General features: G+C 41.9%; 2 protein-coding genes across 7 annotated transcripts in view; one reads left to right on the top strand and one right to left on the bottom strand.

The window, feature by feature from the left end:
- KIF3A (kinesin family member 3A) overlaps window positions 1-12,451 on the bottom strand; it is an 82,508-nt gene extending 70,057 nt beyond the window's left edge. For 3 of the 5 annotated variants that reach the window (XM_012178123.5, XM_015095928.4, XM_015095929.4), the window contains exons 1-2: window positions 11,883-12,266; window positions 8,855-9,128 (exon numbers count right to left, since the gene is read on the bottom strand). In XM_012178123.5, the coding sequence (XP_012033513.4) occupies window positions 8,855-9,128; window positions 11,883-12,251 (643 nt within the window). In that variant the 5' untranslated portion in view covers window positions 12,252-12,266. Of the gene's footprint in view, window positions 1-8,854; window positions 9,129-11,882 lie in introns of all 5 variants that reach the window. The other 2 variants (XM_042250232.1, XM_042250236.2) reach the window with 2 other exon arrangements.
- Window positions 12,452-17,093: 4,642 nt separating this feature from the next.
- Window positions 17,094-20,158, top strand: part of CCNI2 (cyclin I family member 2) — a 4,111-nt gene continuing 1,046 nt past the window's right edge. For both annotated transcript variants that reach the window (XM_042250240.2, XM_042250239.2), the window contains exons 1-3: window positions 17,094-17,573; window positions 17,983-18,111; window positions 18,601-18,675. In XM_042250240.2, the coding sequence (XP_042106174.1) occupies window positions 17,133-17,573; window positions 17,983-18,111; window positions 18,601-18,675 (645 nt within the window). In that variant the 5' untranslated portion in view covers window positions 17,094-17,132. The remainder of the gene's footprint in view (window positions 17,574-17,982; window positions 18,112-18,600; window positions 18,676-20,158) is intronic.

Below are 20,158 nucleotides of genomic sequence, written 5' to 3'. Positions count from 1 at the left end.
TCAACTATACTCCAATATAAAATAAAAATTAAATTTTAAAAAATTTTAAAATAAAAGGATACTAATATATAATATTAAAACTGAGAAAGAAGGACCACAAATCTCCTAAAATTAAGGAATCTCATTCTCAGCAATGAGAATCCAAATTTACACTTTTTGTCACTCTTTATGTCACTTTATGTCACTCTTAATAAATCTAATGCCATCATTTCCTTCATATGAACTTTTAAAATGTTAGTTTTTAAAAACTAAAAATGGCCTGAGATTTTACCCACTCTTCTCATTTTTAACTATCACTAATACTTAAAATGACAGAAGGTTCATCAAAAAACTGCACATGGATATTTACAGCAGCTATATATAACTGCCAAAACTTGGAAGCAAACAAGATTTCTTTCGTAGGCAGATAAAACTGTTCTACATCAGGGCAATGGAATATTATTGCTGATTAAAAAAGAGAGATGAGTTAATAAGTCATGAAAAGGCATGGAGGGAACTTAAGTGCATGTTACTATCAACCTGAAAAGGCAACATACTATATATATATATATAAAACTCCAACTAGGTGACACTCTGGAAAAGGCAGAACTGTGGAGACAGTAAAAAGATTAGTGACTGCCAGGGTTTAAGAGGGAGGGAGGGATGAACAGGTGGAGTAAGGAGTGAAACAACTGTGTATGATATTACAGTGGTGAATAACTGTCATTACATATTTGTCCAAACTCACAGAATGGACACTATCCAGAGTGAACCCTAATGCAAACTATGGGGCTTGGAGGATAGCAGTATGTTAATACAGGGTCATCCATTTTAACAAATGTAACCACTGTGGTGCAGGATGCTGACGGCGGGAAAGGCTGTGCATTTTGGGACATAGGGGAACTCTCAGTACTTTGTTCTAGCAATCAGAATCCAACAACACATTGAAAAGATCATACACCATGACCATCCCAGGGATGCAAGGATTCTTCTATATCCACAAATCAATCAATGTAATTCACCACATTAACAAACTGAAAAATAAAAGCCATATGATTATCTCAATAGATGCAGAGAAGGCCTTTGACAAAATTCAACATCCATTTACAATAAAAACTCTCCAGAAAGCAGGAACAGAAGGAACATACCTCAACATAATAAAAGCTATATATGACAAACCCACAGCAAACATTATCCTCAATGGTGACAAATTGAAAGCATTTCCCCCAAAGTCAGGAACAAGACAAGGGTGCCCACTTTCACCGCTACTATTCAACACAGTTCTGGAAGTTTTAGCCACAGCAATCAGAGCAGAAAAAGAAATTAAAGGAATCAAAATTGGAAAAGAAGTAAAACTCTCACTGTTTGCAGATGACATGATCCTCTACACAGAAAACCCTAAAGACTCCACCAGAAAATTACTAGAGCTAATCAATGAATATAGTAAAGTTGTGGGATATAAAATCAACACACAGAAATCCCTTGCATTCCTATACACTAATAATGAGAACGTAGAAAAAGAAATTAAGGAAACAATTCCATTCACCACTGCAACGAAAAGAATAAAATACTTAGGAATATATCTACCTAAAGAAACTAAAGACCTATATATAGAAAACTATAAAACACTGATGAAAGAAATCAAAGAGGACACTAATAGATGGAGAAATATACCGTGTTCATGGATAGGAAGAAGCAATATAGTGAAAATGAGTATACTACCCATAGCAATCTACAGATTCAATGCAATCCCTATCACGCTACCAACGGTATTTTTCACAGAGCTAGAACAAATAATTTCACAATTTGTATGGAAATATAAAAAACCTCAAATAGCCAAAGCAATCTTGAGAAAGAATGGAACTGGAGGAATCAACCTGCCTGACTTCAGGCTCTACTACAAAGCCACAGTCAGCAAGACAGTATGGTACTGGCACAAAGACAGAAATATAGATCAATGGAACAAAATAGAAAGCCCAGAGATAAATCCACACACCTATGGACACCTTATCTTCGACAAAGGAGGCAAGAATATACAGCGGATTAAAGACAATCTCTTTAGCAAGTGGTGCTGGGAAAACTGGTCAACCACTTGTAAAAGAATGAAACTAGAACACTTTCTAACACCATACACAAAAATAAACTCAAAATGGATTAAAGATCTAAACGGAAGACCAGAAACTATAAAACTCCTAGAGGAGAATATAGGCAAAACACTCTCTGACATAAATCACATCAGGATCCTCTATGATCCACCTCCCAGAATTCTGGAAATAAAAGCAAAAATAAACAAATGGGATCTAATTAAAATCAAAAGCTTCTGCACAACAAAGGAAACTATAGGCAAGGTGAAAAGACAGCCTTCGGAATGGGAGAAAATAATAGCAAATGAAGCAACTGACAAACAACTAATCTCAAAAATATACAAGCAACTTATGCGGCTCAACTCCAGAAAAACGACCCAATCAAAAACTGAGCCAAAGAACTAAATAGACATTTCTCCAAAGAAGACATACGGATGGCTAACAAACACATGAAAAGATGCTCAACATCACTCATTATCAGAGAAATGCAAATCAAGACCACAATGAGGTACCATTTCACACCAGTCAGAATGGCTGCGATCCAAAAGTCTACAAGCAATAAATGCTGGAGAGGGTGTGGAGAAAAGGGAACCCTCTTACACTGTTGGTGGGAATGCAAACTAGTACAGCCACTATGGAGAACAGTGTGGAGAGTCCTTAGAAAACTAAAAATAGAACTGCCTTATGACCTAGCAATCCCACTGCTGGGCATACACACTGAGGAAACCAGAACTGAAAGAGACACATGTACCCCAATGTTCATTGCAGCACTGTTTATAATAGCCAGGACATGGAAGCAACCTAGATGTCCATCAGCAGACGAATGGATAAGACAGCTGTGGTACATATACAATATGGAGTATTAGGAGTATTACTCAGCCATTAAAAAGAATACATTTGAATCAGTTCTAATGAGGTGGATGAAACTGGAGCCTATTATACAGAGTGAAGTAAACCAGACAGAAAAACACCAATACAGTATACTAACACATATATATGGAATTTAGAAAGATGGTAATGATAACCCTGTATGCGAGGCAGCAAAAGAGACATAGATGTATAGAATAGACTTTTGGACTCTGTGGGAGAGGGAGAGGGTGGGATGATTTGGGAGACTGGCATTGAAACATTATACTATCATGTAAGAAATAAATCGCCAGTCTAGGTCCAATACAGGATACAGGATGCTTGGGGCTGGTGCACTGGGATGACCCAGAGAGATGATATGGGGAGGGTGGTGGGAGGGAGGTTCAGGATTGGGAACTCATGTACACCCGTGGTGGATTCATGTCAATGTATGGCAAAACAAATACAGTATTGTAAAGTAAAAAAAATAAAAAATAAAGAGCACCAAATAAATAAATAAATAAAAACATAACCTGAATATTCCTGTATCCATTAAATAAATTCAATCTGTAGCTAAAAACCTTTCCATGAAAAAAATTTCAGGCCTAGTAGGCTTCACTGGTGAATCCTACCAAACACTTAGAGAAGATATAACACTAATCCTAGGCAAATTTTTTCCAGATAATTAAAAAGGAGGGAATACTTCTCAACTCATTCTATGAAACTAGCATTATTCTGATACCAAAACCAGATAAAGACACTACAAGAAAACTACATTACTTACATCCCTCATGGTCACAGTTGCAAAAATGTTAAACATTTTAGCTAATCAAATCTAACATTATACAAGAGGATAATATACCATGACCAAGGGGCATGCCGATTTCACATTTAAAAATGAATCAATGTAATGGATCATATTAAAAAACTTTTAAAAATAATTTAAGTGCAAAAAACTGCATTTGGCAAAATCTGATATACACTACTGAAAAAAAAACTCTCCGCAACCCAAGAACAGGCAGGAACTCACTCAATCTGGTAAAGCGTCTATGAAAAATCTACAGAGAACATCACATTGGTAAAAGTATGAATGCTTTCTCCATCAGATTAGGAACAATACAAAAATGTGCCCCTTACCATTTCTATTCTACACTGTACTGGAGGTTCTACTCCAGTCAGGGCAATTCAGGTAACAAAAAGACTGGAAAGAAAGAAGCCATTTTCAGATGAGCTCTCATGTGTAGAAAATCCTAGGGAGTTTATCCCCCCCCCCCATAAAAAGCCTACTAGAAATAATAAATTTAGCAAGGTTGCATTATACAAAAGCAACATACAAAAATCAGCCGAAAAACATGAGCTCCCACATGAGAGATCACACCCACCACATTGTCTATAATCAAAAAGACAAACAACAAGTTTTGGCAAAGATATGTGGACATGGGAAATCTCACATATTGCTGGTGGGACTGTAAAAATGGTATAGCCATTGTGGAAAACAGACTGGCAATTACTGTTTTTTTTTGGGGGGGGGGGTTGTTTTTTTTAATTGAAGGATAATTGCTTTACAGAATTTTGTTGGTTTCTGCCAAACACGAACATGAAGGCAGTTAGCCTTTTGACTCAGCAGTTATATTCCTAGGTACCTAAGAAAACTGAAAATATATGTCCACATTAAAAACTTGTACAATGTTTTTGTGCAATGTTCTTGTACAATGTTCATAGCAACATTCTTCATAAAAGCTAAGAAATGGAAACAACCCAAATGTTCATCAACTGACGAATAAACTATATAGTATATCCAGACAACGAAACATCATTTGGCCGTAAAAAAAGAATGAAGTATGGATACATACAACAGCATGGATGAACGTCAAAAATATCATGCTAGGATTTCCCTGATGGTCCAGCTGTTAAGAATTTGCCTGCCAATCAATACCAGAGACACAGGCTCAATCCCTGGACTGGGAAGATTCCACATTCCATGGGGCAACTAGACACGCATGCCCTAGAGCCTAGGCTCTGCAACAACAGAAGCCACTGCAGCTAGAGACAGACCCAGTGCAGCCAGGAAGACCCAGTGCAGCCAAACAATACAAGTAAGTAAATTTTAAAATCATGTTAATAAGAAGCCAGACACACCAGAATAAATGGTATGTGATTCTACACATTAGATGTGCCCAGAAGAGGCAAACTCATACACACAAAGTAAGTGATCGCCAGGGTAGGAGAGAGAGAATTGGGAGTAACTGCTAATGGGTACAGAGTTTCTTTGAGGGGTGATGGAAATGTTCTGGAAACAGATACATGGTTGCATGTATGAAGGTACTAAAAGCCCCTCATTTGTGCAGTGTAAAATGGTTAAGATAGCGAACTTATTAGGCCTCCCTGGTGGCCAGGTTCGATCCCTAGGTCAGGAAGATCCTCTGGAGGAGGAACAGCAACTCACTCCAGTATTCTTCGAGAATTCCAGGGACAGAGGAACCTGGCGGGATACAGTCCATGGGGTCGCAAAGAGTCAAACATGACTGAAATGACTAACAGTTTACCTCTTACTCATGTTATTTAAAATTTATCTCAATTTAAAAAGCCTAAAATAATCTACTGCGTTTCTATACATGAACAATGTGCAATTTCCGAAAGAAAATTATGAGAACAATTCTGTTCACAATAAGCATCAAAAAAATACTTAAGAAAGTTTACCAAAAGTAGTACAAGATCTGCAATTAAAAACTACAAAATACTGATGAGAGAAATTAAGACATAAATAGATATATCATGTTCATGTATTGGAAGATTCAGTACTGTCAGTATAGTAATTTAACACAATCCCTACCAAAATCCTAGGTGGTTGTGTGTGTGTAAATTGACAATGTGTTCCTAAAACTTTTATATAAAAATGCAAAGGACCTAGAAAAGTAAAAACAACTTTGACAGAGTAGCAAAATTAGAAAACATACACTACCTAATTTCAAAACATTTTACAAAGCTATAGTAATTAAAACAGGACAGACATGGAATAGAAGACAATCCAGGAATAAGCCCACCTATTTGCGGTCAGTTGAATTTTGACAAAATTACCAAGTTAATTCAATAGAGAAAGAGCATTCTTCTCAATAAATGATGCTGGAACAATTAGATATCCACAAGCAAGATAAGGAAAAAGGGAATGAGACAGAGAAAGGGAAAAAAAAAAAAAAAAACCTCACCCTAACTTCACATCGTATATAAAAATTAAAATGGGCCAGAGGGCTTTCCCAGTGGCTCAGTGGTAAAGAATCTGCCTGCCAATGCAGGAGACACGGGTTCAATTCCTGGTCCAGGAATCTCACAGGCTATGGAGCAACTAAGCCCATGTGCCACATATACTGGGCCTTGTGCTCCACCTAAGGAGATGCCACTGCAATGAGAAGCCTGCACACTGCAACTAGAGAGCAGCTCTGGCTCACCACAACTAGAGAAAAGCCCGTGCAGCAACGAAGACCCAGCACAGCCAAAAGATAAATACAATTATTTTTAGGAAATGTAAGATCTTAAATGCAGTGATGGTGACTGCAGCCATGAAATTAAAAGACGCTTACTCCTTGGAAGGAAAGTTATGACCAACCTAGACAGCATATTCAAAAGCAGAGGCACTACTTTCCCAACAAAGGTCCGTCTAGTCAAGGCTATGGTTTTTCCAGTGGTCATGTATGGATGTGAAAGTTGGACTATAAAGAAAGCTGATGGGGAACACGTGTACACCCGTGGCGGATTCATGCTGATCTATGGCAAAACCAATACGATATTGTAAAGTAATTATCCTCCAATTAAAATAAATAAATTTATATTTTAAAAACTGAATAATAAAAATCATATAGCCATCTCAATAGATGCAGAAAAGCTTTTAACACATTCAACAGATATTTATGATAAAAGCTCTCAATAAAGTGCAATTAAAGGGGACAAACCTCAACATAATAATAGTTTTGTCTGACAAACCCACAGCCAATATATGATGCTCAATGGTGAAAAGAAAAAAGTATTTCCTCTATATCAGGAATAAAATGAGGCTGCCCACTCTTGCTAATTTTATTCAACGTACTAATGGAAGTCTAAGTCAGAGCAATCAGGCAAGATAAAAAAAAAAAAAAAAAGAAAGCTGAGCGTACAAGAATTGATGCATTTGAACTGTGGTGTTGGAGAAGACTCTCGAGAGTCCCTTGGTCTGTGAGGAGATCCCACCAGTCCATCCTAAAGGAGATCAGTCCTGGGTGTTCATTGGAAGGACTGATGTTGAAGCTGAAACTCCAATACTTTGGCCACCTGATGAGAACAGCTGACTCATTAGAAAAGACCCTGATACTGGGAGGGACTGGGGGCAGGAGGAGAAGGAGACAACAGAGGATGAGATGGCTGGAGGGCATCGCCGACTCAATGGACATGAGTTTGGGTAAACTCCGGGAGTTGGTGATGGAAAGGGAGACCTGGTGTGCTGCGATTCATGGGGTTGCAAAGAGTCGGAAACCATTGAGCGACTGAACTGAACTGAAGATCTAAATGTTAACAACTTCTAGATGAAAACACAGGAGAAAATCTTTGTGGTCCTGGGTTTGGAAAAAATTTCTGAGCTATGTCACCAAAAAAACATGTGATAAAAGAAAAACTGATAGCGAGACTTCAACAAAACATAAAACTTTTCAAAAAACATCACTAAGAAAATGAAAAGACAAGCCACAGACTGGGAGAAATATTTTCAAATCACACATCTGATCACATATATGAATCCAATATATAAAGAGCATGACTGAATAATAAGAACACAGGCAACCAAATTTTAAAATGGGTAAAATAGGTTAAGAGATATTTTACCAAGAAGATATATAAATGACCAATAAGGACACAGATGTTTAATGCTGTTAATCATTAGGGAAATACAATGAGATACCACTACATATCCTTTAGAATAGCTATAATTAAGAAGAATGATAGTTTAAGAGTTGGTGAGAATGCAAAGAAATTAGAACTCTCATACCATGCTGTTGGGAAAAAAGCAGCACAGTCACCACTACGGAAACCTGTTTTGCAGTTTCTTCAAAAGATAAACATACATAAACCACAAGACACAAGCAATTTCACTCCTAGGTACCTATCCAAGACAAATTTTGAAATTTATCTGCACAAAGACTTAATGCTTTTAAAAGACAAAAGAATGTTCCTAACAGCGTCATTTTTAATAGCAAAAAACTGGAATCATTCAAACCCCAAAGATCACAAAAGGTGGTGTTTTCATATAATAGAATAAAACTTAACAATAAAAAGGAACTACTGATTTAAGCCACAACATGGATGACCCTCTAAAATATTACACTAAGTCAAAGAAAGTGTTAGTCACTCAGTCGTGCCTGACTCTTTCAGACCCATGTACTGCAGCCCACCAGGCTCCTTAGTCCATGAAATTCTCCAGGTAAGAATACTGGAGAATTCTTCTCCAAAGAATCTTCCCAACCCAGGAATCAAACCCCAGTCTCCTGCACTGCAGGCAGATTCTTTACTGTCTGAGTCACAATGCTTGGATGACATCACCAACTCAAGGGACGTGAGTTTGAGCATACTCGATGAGATAGTGAAGGACAGGGAAGCCTGGCATGCTCCAGTCCACGAGGTGGCACAGAGTTGAACACAACTGAACAAGTCAAAGAAAACAGATAAAGACAAAATATTGAATAATCTGATTTATACGAAATTCTAAAGAAAGGCAAAACTAGACAGAAAGCAAGTCCATGGTTGCTGGGGGTAGGACTGCAAACAGACACAGAACTTATGGGGATGATAAAACTGATGGTTTCACAACTGTATGTATTTACTACAACTCAAACTGTACAGTTCAATTATACAATTACAGTGGGTAAATTCACTGGGTATTATAAATAACTTGATAAAAAGTTGTTTAGAAGTAAACTACTCACCATTGTAGCCTTCGAGAACAGAATCAATAATAGGTCTGGCAGTTAAGTTATAAACATCTAGTTGTTTACTCTCTGGTCCAAAAACAGTATCAAAAGTAAATGTCTTTGGAGGTTCATTGGAAGAATCAGTCTTATGTACAGTGATAGTTCCCCTCATCTCATCCACACTGACAGCCTGTTTGTAGCACATTGATTTCTCTCTCTCATTGAGGGGCCGGCACCTAACAACCACCTTCACATTATCGCAGCTTTCCGGCTTCTCTGATTTATTGATCTGGTGGAGAAAATATTTACAAATAACGAAAAGAACATTTACTTTTACCTTCAACAGATTAAATTTAAAACTTGAAAAGGCTACTTTGCCACCTCAGTGCCTTGCACACATTAAACACTCCATAATTATTTGTTAAATTTAATTAAAGATCTTACAGATATATAAAAAACTTCCTAAAAAGGTATAAAAATAGCTTCTTTTATAACACAAATAAGGGAAGAGGTAATTTAATTTACATTTATAGTTAATGCTATTCAGGCAGAAAATCAGAATGTGTAAGAGACTTGTCTTTCTGCACAAAGTCCCTGACTTCCTCTGAGTCTCTTGCCTATAGAAGAACAAATGTGAATGTGGTTAATAACTTTAATCAAGAATCCAGTAGTAGGTCCTCTGTGCCCTCTCAGACTTTCAACTTGCTTTTCTACAATGCATTAGTTTAAAAAAAAAAAGAAATTAATCAAATAATATATCCACATATGGTCTACTTTTTCTATATTAGTGAAAGACAGAAAAACAGCCTAATGGCAGAGAAGAACATGTCTTGGAAAATTTTTTTAATGACTCTACCCTTATGAACATTTGTACATGTAAAGTTTCAAACTTTGAAATTCTATGATTAAGCATCTATACTAAAATTCAATCCAATTATTAAATATAATCCAATTACTATCCAGTTTAACAGTTAAGTTGAACAGATACTAAATTCCTACTCTTTCAGATACTCTTCTAAGCATCAGAGAAACAAACATGAGCCACTGTCATTCACAAGGAATAGATGATATCAAGTCAACACACTTCTTTCCATCTCTACTTTCACCACCTTATTCCAGGTTATCTTGTCCCGAATTATAAGAAACTCCTAACTGTACTGCTGGGCTTCCTGGTGGCTCAGCGATAAACAATCTGCCTGGCAATTCAGGAGTCTCAGGTTCAATCCCTGGGTTGGGAAGATCCCCTGGAGAAGAAAATGACAACCCATTCCAGTATTCCTGCCTGGGAAATCCCAAGGTCAGAGGAGCCTGGGAGGCTCCAGTCCATTGGGTGGCAAAGAGTTGGACATGACTTAGCAACTAAACACCACCACCAACTGTATTGCTGCATCTAATTAGGTTCCGATATGGTCTGTTCTCTACCTGGCAGTCAGTTTCAACTAATCTAATTAAGTCACTCCCCTACTCAGAATTCTACAATAGTTTCCCACAGATTTTAGGATAAAAGTCAAAATCCTTACAGTGGTCTGTAAGATCTGGTTCTGGCCCATGTCCACTTCTCCAGCTTTATTTCACAAGTTACTCTGCTTGGCTTTCTTTTAGGCCTTTTCTTGTCTTCATGCTTCCTCTCACCACACTCCTTTCCAGGTGCTGTTTCTTATGCCTAAAACATACTCCCCCCTCTTCAATTACTTTGCAGAGCTCAGCTCAACAGCTCCTTCACCTGGGAAGACTTCCCTGACTAGAGTTGACCTAATATAGGTCCTGATAGCACCATTCTTTCTTCTGCACTGGTTACAATTTTACTTTTTTTTTTTTTTTTTTGGCTTCTTATTTTATTACAGTCTGTGTCTGTATCTAACTGAGAAGTTCCAAACAGGTACTCAGTCAAGGGACTAAATTTAGCCCACAAATGTCTTTTGTTTGGCTCCTATTATCTAAAAATCTTTTAAGTCAGTTGCTAAAATTTAAAAATTAGAAATCTCATTAAAAGAACAATCTCTAGATTCTCTGAAAAACAGATAGATATCTGACATTTGTAAGCCAGCATTCCTACATGGCAACATTTAAACAATTCACCAGAGTCTACTTCTTTCTATTGTAGGCCACTGATCCACTTCACTTAGTTAAGCATCCTATCACTATGTGTGGTTTTCACCTCTGCCCTACAGGGCAAGCTTTTCTCTTCCCAAGTTCAAGAACCTGGCTGGTTTTGCTCAATATTGTATCTCCAGTGCCTAGTATGTAGTTGTTGTTGTTTAGTAGCTAAGTCGTGACCCCATGGACTGTAGCCCGCCAGACTCCTTCGTCCATGCGATTTTCCAGGCAAGAATACTGGAGTGGGTTGTCGTTTCCTTCTGCAGGGGAACTTCCCCAACCAGGGACCAAACCAGCTTCTCCTGTATTACCAGGGGGATTCTTTACTACTGAGCCAACAGTGTGGCTGGTGCCCAGTAATAAATTGTTGAATAAATTGATAATTAAATAGAAAGCAACAAGGAACAAATATTAAGCATTTAATGCTAAGAGTCAAGCACTGTCCTTCAAGCCTCCTGCGTATTATCTTATTTCATCCTGATACCCCCATGAGGAAAAGTTTAATTATGCAGGAAAGAAGAACCCAGAAAGATAAATTACCCAGGGCCTCGCAACCGGCCACTTCTCAGCTGTTCTCCATGACCCTATAATGGACTTACGACGCCTGCTTATAACCTGTGAAATCCTACAAGACGCAACATACGACCATCCACCACTCACCCCCTCACGTAAATAACCGGCCACAGTTGGAGGGTTCCCCATGACTGGACTTACGACGCCCCCTTATTAAGTCACACGATAATAATCTGTGAAATCCTACAAGACAAGCATACCATCACCCACCACTCACCCGCCTCACACACAAAGACGCCTACGGATTACATTCTGCACTGTCAGCTGGGGCGCCACGAGAGGAATGACAGCTCGAGTCAGGAGCCTGGAGTAGGGGCAGACAACCCGTGCTCTGCTGCCTTCCAGAGCCCGGCCCCGCGACGCAGAGCCCCACCTGGCATCCAAGAGCCAACCCTCCGCGGCCGCTCCTAGACGCCCTACCCAGAGAACAGGGCTGGGAGCGAGCGCGCATCCTCCGGCACAGCGCCTTTATGTCAAGCACCCCAGGCCTTTCGGGGTTCAGCAGCGACCAAGGTGGCAAGGCCTGCTCCGGGCCCCTCCCGGGGTCGGGTGGACCCCCACATGCCCGGGCCCAACCGCCTGGCTCCCACACCGCTTGGCCCGCCCGGCCCGGCCCGGCCCGGCCCCGCCCCACCCGGGCCGCCAGCCTGCTCCGCGCCTCCATGGTAACGGCCGCGCCACCCGGCCAGGCCGCAGAGATGAGGAGGAGCCCCAGCGGCTGAGTGACTCTCCTTACCGGCATTGCGGCTTCCTCCCGTGCCCCGTGGACGTCCCCGCCCGGGGTGCAGTCCAACAACGCCGGCTTCGCGGGAGAGGCGGATCAGACACTCCTGAAACACCTCCTTGGCGCACCCAAGACTGCGGCTCCTCTGGCGAGAGCTCGCTGTGCGCAGGCGCACTCCGGGCTCGCCCCGCCCCATCCCCGGGCACGAGGCTTCCTCCGCCACTCGGATTACGCCTGCGCCAGAACTTTCCGAGTCCGTCTCCTAGGAAGCCAGGCTGAGGCTGCGCTTGCGCAATGCTGCCATTCCGCTGCCGCTGGAAATCTGACCGGATTTGGAGGTGGGATATCTGGCTACTACGGTTGGGGAAGAAGAGGCACAACGCCGCCCATCTTCTAGCGCTTGCTATGTTCTAAATATTATAAACAACGATAGCAATTGTACATTGTGTTTCCTCAGAAGAGCCACTTTACATACGTTATTGTGCTTGATTGCCAACTTATGACCTGTCTCACCATTAGCTGAGGAACTTTGTCAGTATTCTCAGTTACCTCCAGAGCCTAGAATAGAAGATGGCACAAGGTGGATTTTCAATAAATACTTGTGAAAGAAAGAATGACCTATCTGAACCACTCCCCTGAACACCGCTCTGCTTGGACGTGCAATAATTTCAAGTTTATTATGTCCAAAATTGAACCGTTGATTCGCACTTCCTATCGCCTACTAGTACCTATGCCACACCTGTTAAATATAAACAACTTTAAAAGTCCATCACAATAATGTAAGCTGGATTCTGACCATTGATCAGATTAAATCACAGTCTTTTTCTCTCATACTTAATATCCAATCTTTCTACAGAACTAGAACTAGTTGTCTCTGTCTCAGAAGTAGAACCAGAATCTGACCACTTTGAGCACCACCATCTCTCGCCTGCATTACTAAACAGCTCAGAACTAGTTTCCTTGCAGTGCATCCTTGCCCATCCTAGTCTACTTTCAACACAAGAGGCAGAGTGCTCACCGGTAAAGAATCTGCCTTCCCATACAGGAGATGGAGGTTCTGTCCCTGGGTGGGGAAGATCTCCTGGAGAAGGAAATGGCAACCTACTCCAGTAGTCTTGCCTGGGAAATTCCATGGATAGAAGGGCCTGGCGGCTACAGTGGGTGGGGTTGCAAAAAGTCTGACACGGCTTGGCAACTAAAACAACACTGTCTTCATTCATAACCTGCCAGTGATTTCTCATCTCCCAGCATAAAAGTCACAGGCTCGGATCACAGTCCTTGGTTCCTGCAATCTTCCCTCTTACTCATCATTGCAAGCTATCCCTCTCGCACCAGCTGCACTTGGCCTCCTTGACTCATCTGACCTTGCAGGCATGGTTTCATGATAGAATACAAGGCCTTTTATGCTTGCAGTAGGAGCTAATAAAATAGTGTCAGCATACTGTTCTAAGTGCTTTAATTCCTTTTAAATTATTAATGTAATTCACATAAAAACTTTTCGAAATAGGTACCATTAGTCATTTTAATAGAAAATAGAAGGAACTGTTTCACAGATTTAAAAAACTGAGGCATAGAGCCATTAAGTAACTTGTCCAAGGTCATGCATATGGGCAGCGACAAAGCCCAGATCCAAAGCCAGGCCCTGCCTAGAAAGCTCCTCGATAAATATTGCCTGACTCCCTCATTGCCTTCAGAATATCTTTGTTCACATATCACCTCCTTAGTGAAGCCTACCAATGATCTCTCTACTTAAAATGCCAACCTTCAGATATTTTCCCAGTGGTCCAGTGGTTAGGACTCTGCTGTCCAATGCAGGGGATGCAGGTTCCATCACTGGTCAGGGAACTAAGATCCCACATGCCACAGGGTACGGCCAAAAACTAAAACAGAAAACAAAATTTCAATCTTCAGTCCCAGCCTTGTTATCTTCCCTCCCTGCTTTATATTTCTCCGTAGTACTTATCACTCTCTGATATATGATAGATAAAATATATATCTGCTTTATTAAGATTCACCAATTTATACAATTCAATGATTCTTACTGTATACAGAGCTGTGTGTAAGCTGGATTCTGACAATTGATCAGGTTAAATCACAGTCTTTTTCTCTCCTACTTAATATCCAATCTTTCTACAGAACTAGAACTAGTTGTCTCTAGTTATGTGTGACCATAACCACAATTGAGTTTATAAACATTTTCATCACACCCAAAAGAAACACTTACAGCTGTCACTCCCCCTTTCGCCTTGCAACATCCCAGCCCTAGGCAACCACTAATCTTTCTATATCTATAGATTTGCCTATTTTGGACTTATCATATAAATGGAATTATATAATATGTAACCTTTTGTGAAATGATGTCTATCACTTATAATATTTTCAAGCATCATCCCTATTGTAACACATAACAATAATCCTTTACTTTTTATGGCTAAATAATGTTCTATTGTATGAATATACCACATTTTTATCTATTTATCAATTGATGAACATTTGGGTTGTCTCTACTTTTTGGTACTATGGATAATAAGTTTTTGTGAACATGTTTCATTTCTCTTGGGTATATGCTACAAGTGGAATTGACGGATCATTTAGTAACTCTAATGTTTAACATTTGAGGAACTATCAAGTCGTTTTCCAAAGTGGCTGCACCACCAGCAATGGAAGAGGGTTTCCCTTCCCACCAGCAGTGTATGAGGTTTACAATTTTCTCTACATCCTCGCCACCACCTGCTGTTGTCTTGAATTGCTTATTATGGCCATCCTGCTGATGTAAAATAGCATCACTTTGTAGTTTCTATTTGTAATTCCTTGATGATTAGTAATGTTGGACATGATTTCACACACTCTCTGACTATCTGAATATGTTCTTCGGAGAAATGTCTAATCAATTCTTTGCCCTTTTCATTATTAAGTTGTAAGAATTCCTTATGTATTCTAAATACACGTCTCTTTTCAGATTTATGATATACATGTGCTTTCTCCTATTATGTGTGTTGTCTTTTGAATCACTAGATGCTGCTCTTTGAAGCATGAAAGTTTTAAATTTTGATCAAGTCCAAACTTTTCTTTTGTTATTTTCTTGTATATTTGGTGCAAATCTAAGAAACCACTTCCTAACTCAAGACATGAAGATGTTCTTTTTTAAGTTTTCTAGTTTTAGCTCTTACATTAAGATCTATGATCTATTTTGAGTTATTTTTGTATATGATATGTTATTGGGATCCAGTTTCATTCTTCTGCACGTGAATATTCATCTGTCCTATCACCATTTGCTGAAAAGAGTGGTTTCCCCCACTGAATTATTGTAGCAACCTGGGCAAATAACAACTGGTCATAAATATGAGGGTTGATTTCCAGATTCTCAATTCAATTCCATGGATCTATATGTCCATCCAGTACTATATTGTCTTGATTACCATAGGCTTGTAGTAAGTTTTGAAATTAGATACTACAAAGCCTATATGTCTGCATTTTCAAGGTAGTTTTGGTCATTCTGAATTCCTTGGTTGTTCATAGGAATTTTTAAAATACAGTGTTAGTTTAGATCTATGATCTATTGTCAGTAATTTTTGTATATGATATGATATAGGGATCAAAAAGACAGCTAGAAACTTACAGGGATTATGTTGAATTGATAGACAGTTTTGGAACTATTGCTATTTTAATAATTTAGATCTTCCAGCTCATAAACATGGAATGTCTCTCCATTTATTTAGATCTTCTTTAATTTTTTTCAGTAATGTTCTGTAGTTTTCTATAGCATACACACATATTCCCCAAGGGTAACCACTATCTTGACTCTAACATTATAGATCCATTCTTTATGCTTTTTATAAATGAAATCATACAGTATGAATTCTTTTTTATCTGTCTTCCAACAGTCAATATCATGTTTGTAAGATTCTTCCTTACAATGTGGTATGCTAAGCTAAGTCACTTCAGTCGTGTCCGACTCTGTGCGACCCCATAGATGGCAGCCCACCAGGCTCCCCCATCCCTGGGATTCTCTAGGCAAGAATACTGGAGTGGGTTGCCATTTCCTTCTCCAATGCATGAAAGTGAAAAATCAAAGTGAAGTCACTCAGTTGTGTCCAACTCTTAGCGACCCCATGTACTGCAGCCTACCAGGCTCCTCCATGGGATTTTCCAGGAGGAAATCCTCCATGGATTTTCCAGTCCATGGGATTTTCCAGGCAAGAGTACTGGAGTGGGGTGCCATTGCCTTCTCCCCCACAGTGTGGTATAGTATCCCCTATATCGTGTGACTATACCACAATTTGTTTATCCCATTCAACTATTGATGGACATTTGTGTTGTACCCAGTTTAGGGCTATTACAAATAGTGCTTCTATGAACATGTACGTTCACATATGCATTTCTGTTGGACATATATCTAGGAGTGGAATTGCTGGGATTTTCATATATTCTACGCAAGCTTTTCTCTTTCCTGATTAGATTATAAGTTCCACCTCTCTTCTATTCACTGTTATGTTCCAGCGCCTAACACATTGCAGCCTTCAATAGATAACCTTCTCCAGGGCGGCTTGCTCACCAGCCGCCCCACCACGGCTGGGGACTGCGCCTGGGGGCTTTAGGTGCGGAAGAGGGGCTCAATGGGTGGGCGTGGGGTGGAGTAAGAGTAGAGAGGATCTTTCACCCACCTGCGGCTCTCCCTCCCGCCGCGTCCCAGGCCCGCGCCCCTCACCTCGGGAACAAAGGGCCGGGAGGAGTGGGCCCCCGCGCGCCAGGGCAGTCCCAGGGCCAGGGTTGAGGGGTGGGCCAGCTGAGCCCGCTCCGCCCCGCCCCGCCTCGTGGCCTCCCCAGCTGCAAATCACTGACGCTGGGGTAGAAAACGCCGAACTAAGCCGGGACCCAGACCCAGGATCTGACGCATCCATGGCTTCCGGAGGGCAGCATGCGCCGCAGAACTCGGCCTCGGAGGTTAGATCCTCTCGGTGTCCAGGTAAGAGTTCGCACGAAAGGCTAGGCGAAATGGCCCTTCGCTGTCCGCTCCCCCCGCGGCCGTGGAACGTCTCTCTCTCCGCGGCAATCCGGAAAAGTTTCTCGGAGGCGTGCCTGCGCGATGCGCTCCGGCTCCCCGCGCCTTCGTGGACCAGATCCGTGCGGGGGGTAATGCGGGCTCGGCCAGCTGCAGGCCCCGACCCCGCCGCAGCTCGGGGGCCGCCGCCCGCACCATCTACGCAGCCCCCAGTCCCCAGCCCGCCCAGGCTCATGCAGAAAACCTGGGGAGGCTTTCCGGACCAGCGCCGGCTGCTCGCCTACCTGACGCAGGCCCAGGGCCGCGAGGCGCGTCTGTGGCGGGGTGGCCAACTCCAGGTACCGGTACCCTCGCGGGGCCCTCCCGGAAGCACGGTCATCCCCCTCCCTCACGCGCGCACGGGACGAGCCCGGGTTCCACGTGCACCCGCGACCAGGTGAGCCGCACCCTGGAGCCTGCACCTTCCCCAGGTGCGTCCCTCTCACTCCCCAGCTTATCTCACTGAAACGGTGCTTCACTAGAGGGCTTTGGAAGAGGGCTTGTTTGAGTCGGGGAATTCAGCTGAAGACCCAAAATACGGGCGCAGGAAGGAGAGGGTCTGAATGGGGGAACAACAGGACAAAGAGAGACAGTTTTACGTGACCGCTATTTAGGGTGAAGGGGCTTCTTACAACCCCTCTGGTCCAGCCACTGATGGACTGAGACCAACGACCTTCTCTGCTCTCCCCCACCTCTTCCTTCCAGCAGGCGGAGATTGGCGAAGCCTTCAGGGAAGTTGTGTTGTGGCTCCTGAGCGTTGAGAACATCTTTGACTTCTCTCAGACCACTTTTAACCTGGCTCTCACTATCTTCAGCCGCCTTATAGTTTCAGTAAAGGTAGGGGAGTTGTGAGGGATCGTGGCAGATGGGTGGTTGTGGAAACTGACCTTTGTTTCCTGTTGCTACCTGACAAGGGAGCCACCCCAGGTGCTCAAACCCAACGTTATAAATTAAGTCAATGGCTCCAAGAATAGAACTGGAATTGGAAAATCCTACCACCTTACCTGTCTGGCTCAGTGTTGTGTGGCCATCAGTGGTCAGCCTGAGGCCAGGAGGGGGCTGTGTGTTCCCTGAGATGATGCTGTATTTCCCATCTCCAGTCAGTCTTCTAACAAAGAGCTATTCACTAGTCATCTGTGGTTCTGAAACCAGGAGGTTTTCACTGGTCACATCTAAAAATGGGGCTAAATTCCTTGCAAATAAATACAATGTCGTTTTTAAAAATTAAAAAAAACTCGATTTCTTAAAAACAACAAAAAACCCACAGATGCTTTATGATGAGTCTCTGACACTCATATTTTCAAATGTGTCTCTTCCACACGGCAGATAAAAAAGCATTTACTCCATTGTGTCACAATTACTTCCTTGAGACTTGCTACAAAAGTTAATGAAGAAGAGGAGGTATGCATCCCTGGAAGCTGATTAAGGGCTGCTTTTGAGGTTTAGGGGTGTATAACATTGGAAACTCAAGTTTCCTGAAAGGTCTGTGGTCTTGGGAATGGGCATTTTGGAAAAGTCACACCTCCCAGGATCTCTGCTGTCCCTTCCTTAGGCTTGTCAGACGCTGGTGGTGGTGGTTTAGTCGCTTAGTCCTGTCCGACTCTTGCGACCCCATGGACTTATAGCCTGCCACACTCCTCTGTCTGTGGAATTTCCTAGGCAAGGATACTGGAGTGGATTGCCATTTCCTTCTCCAGGAGATCTTTCCAACACAGGGATCAAACCTAGGCTCCCTGAAGGATTCTTTACCCATCTGAGCCATGGGAATTCTGGTACCCCACAAATGGGAAAATAGAACAGCTGAATTGTCCTGGTCCAACAAACCCAGAAGCCTGACCTCCTGGCAGATATATCTTGCCTCATTGGTTGATGGAAGATGCCACCTCCCACTAAGCAGAGGAAAGTGGCCTCCCAGACCATATGGCCTAATAGCTATCCCCCAGAAACTATATCTAAGAAAGCTACTTGAGACTTAAGGTTGCCTGTGTCAAAGAAACTGGTCTTCAGGGAGTCTGGGACCCTCTTCTGGGAGGGGCAGGAGGGCCACGAGCAGTGGGTGGAAGAGAAGCCCCCGTAAGTGCTTCAGGCTTGCTTGAATTTCTCCATTTCACTATGGCTTCTGTTCAGAAGATCCTCTCCCAGTATCCTTCCCAAACCTCCCTTCCTACTTCCCTCCCTCCAACCTCTCCCTCTTTGGGGAACCACTGCCATTTATACAAGGTCCCCTTAGCTGATCTCAAGGTCCAAGGGGCCAGAAAAAGGCATGGTGTGTCCAGTTCCAAACTTGCAATAAAAACCATTTAAACCCTGTTTGTTAGAATGTAATGTGTGCCCTGCAAAGATGCTTTTGTCCAACTAAGAACCAAGTAAATAACCCTTAAAAGAACTATTTCTAGAGGTTATATAATACTTTGTTTTTCTAAAAGAGTAGGACCAAGTCTTCAGTGCACTTGGTACTTGAATGTTTACTCATAGACAAGCCTTATAATTTCTCTGGGGAAAAGTCATAGCCTTCAATAAAGGCTGAAAGGAATGTGTTTGCAGCTATGGTGTTACCTGGTTCTGGGAGGTTTTATCAGTGAGTCTGTCTGATGCAGACCAGGAAGCTCAAAGGCCTACTTCTATGACTTAACAATCATGGTAGTGATTGGAACCAGGAATGGGTAGAGTCCACAGCTGGGAAGTTTTGGGTGAGTTCTTACAGGTCAATGTGGGAGACGGCACAGTCCCAGCCTCCCAAAGCACCTTTGGGTAGGAGTTGCCGTGCAGCTGGGGATCGAGACCTGCTCGCAGCATTTACTACGCACTGTCACAACTACCTGGGGACTTGACAGATAGCCAAGATCTGGTTTGGTTTTTCTTTCAGAAGCGTTTTCTGTGGTGG

This window comes from Ovis aries, chromosome 5, assembly GCF_016772045.2.
Source record: "Ovis aries strain OAR_USU_Benz2616 breed Rambouillet chromosome 5, ARS-UI_Ramb_v3.0, whole genome shotgun sequence".
NCBI lineage: Eukaryota > Metazoa > Chordata > Mammalia > Artiodactyla > Bovidae > Ovis > Ovis aries.
The sequence above is the reverse complement of the archived record's forward strand: the minus strand, read 5'-3'. Positions and strand labels throughout refer to the sequence as shown.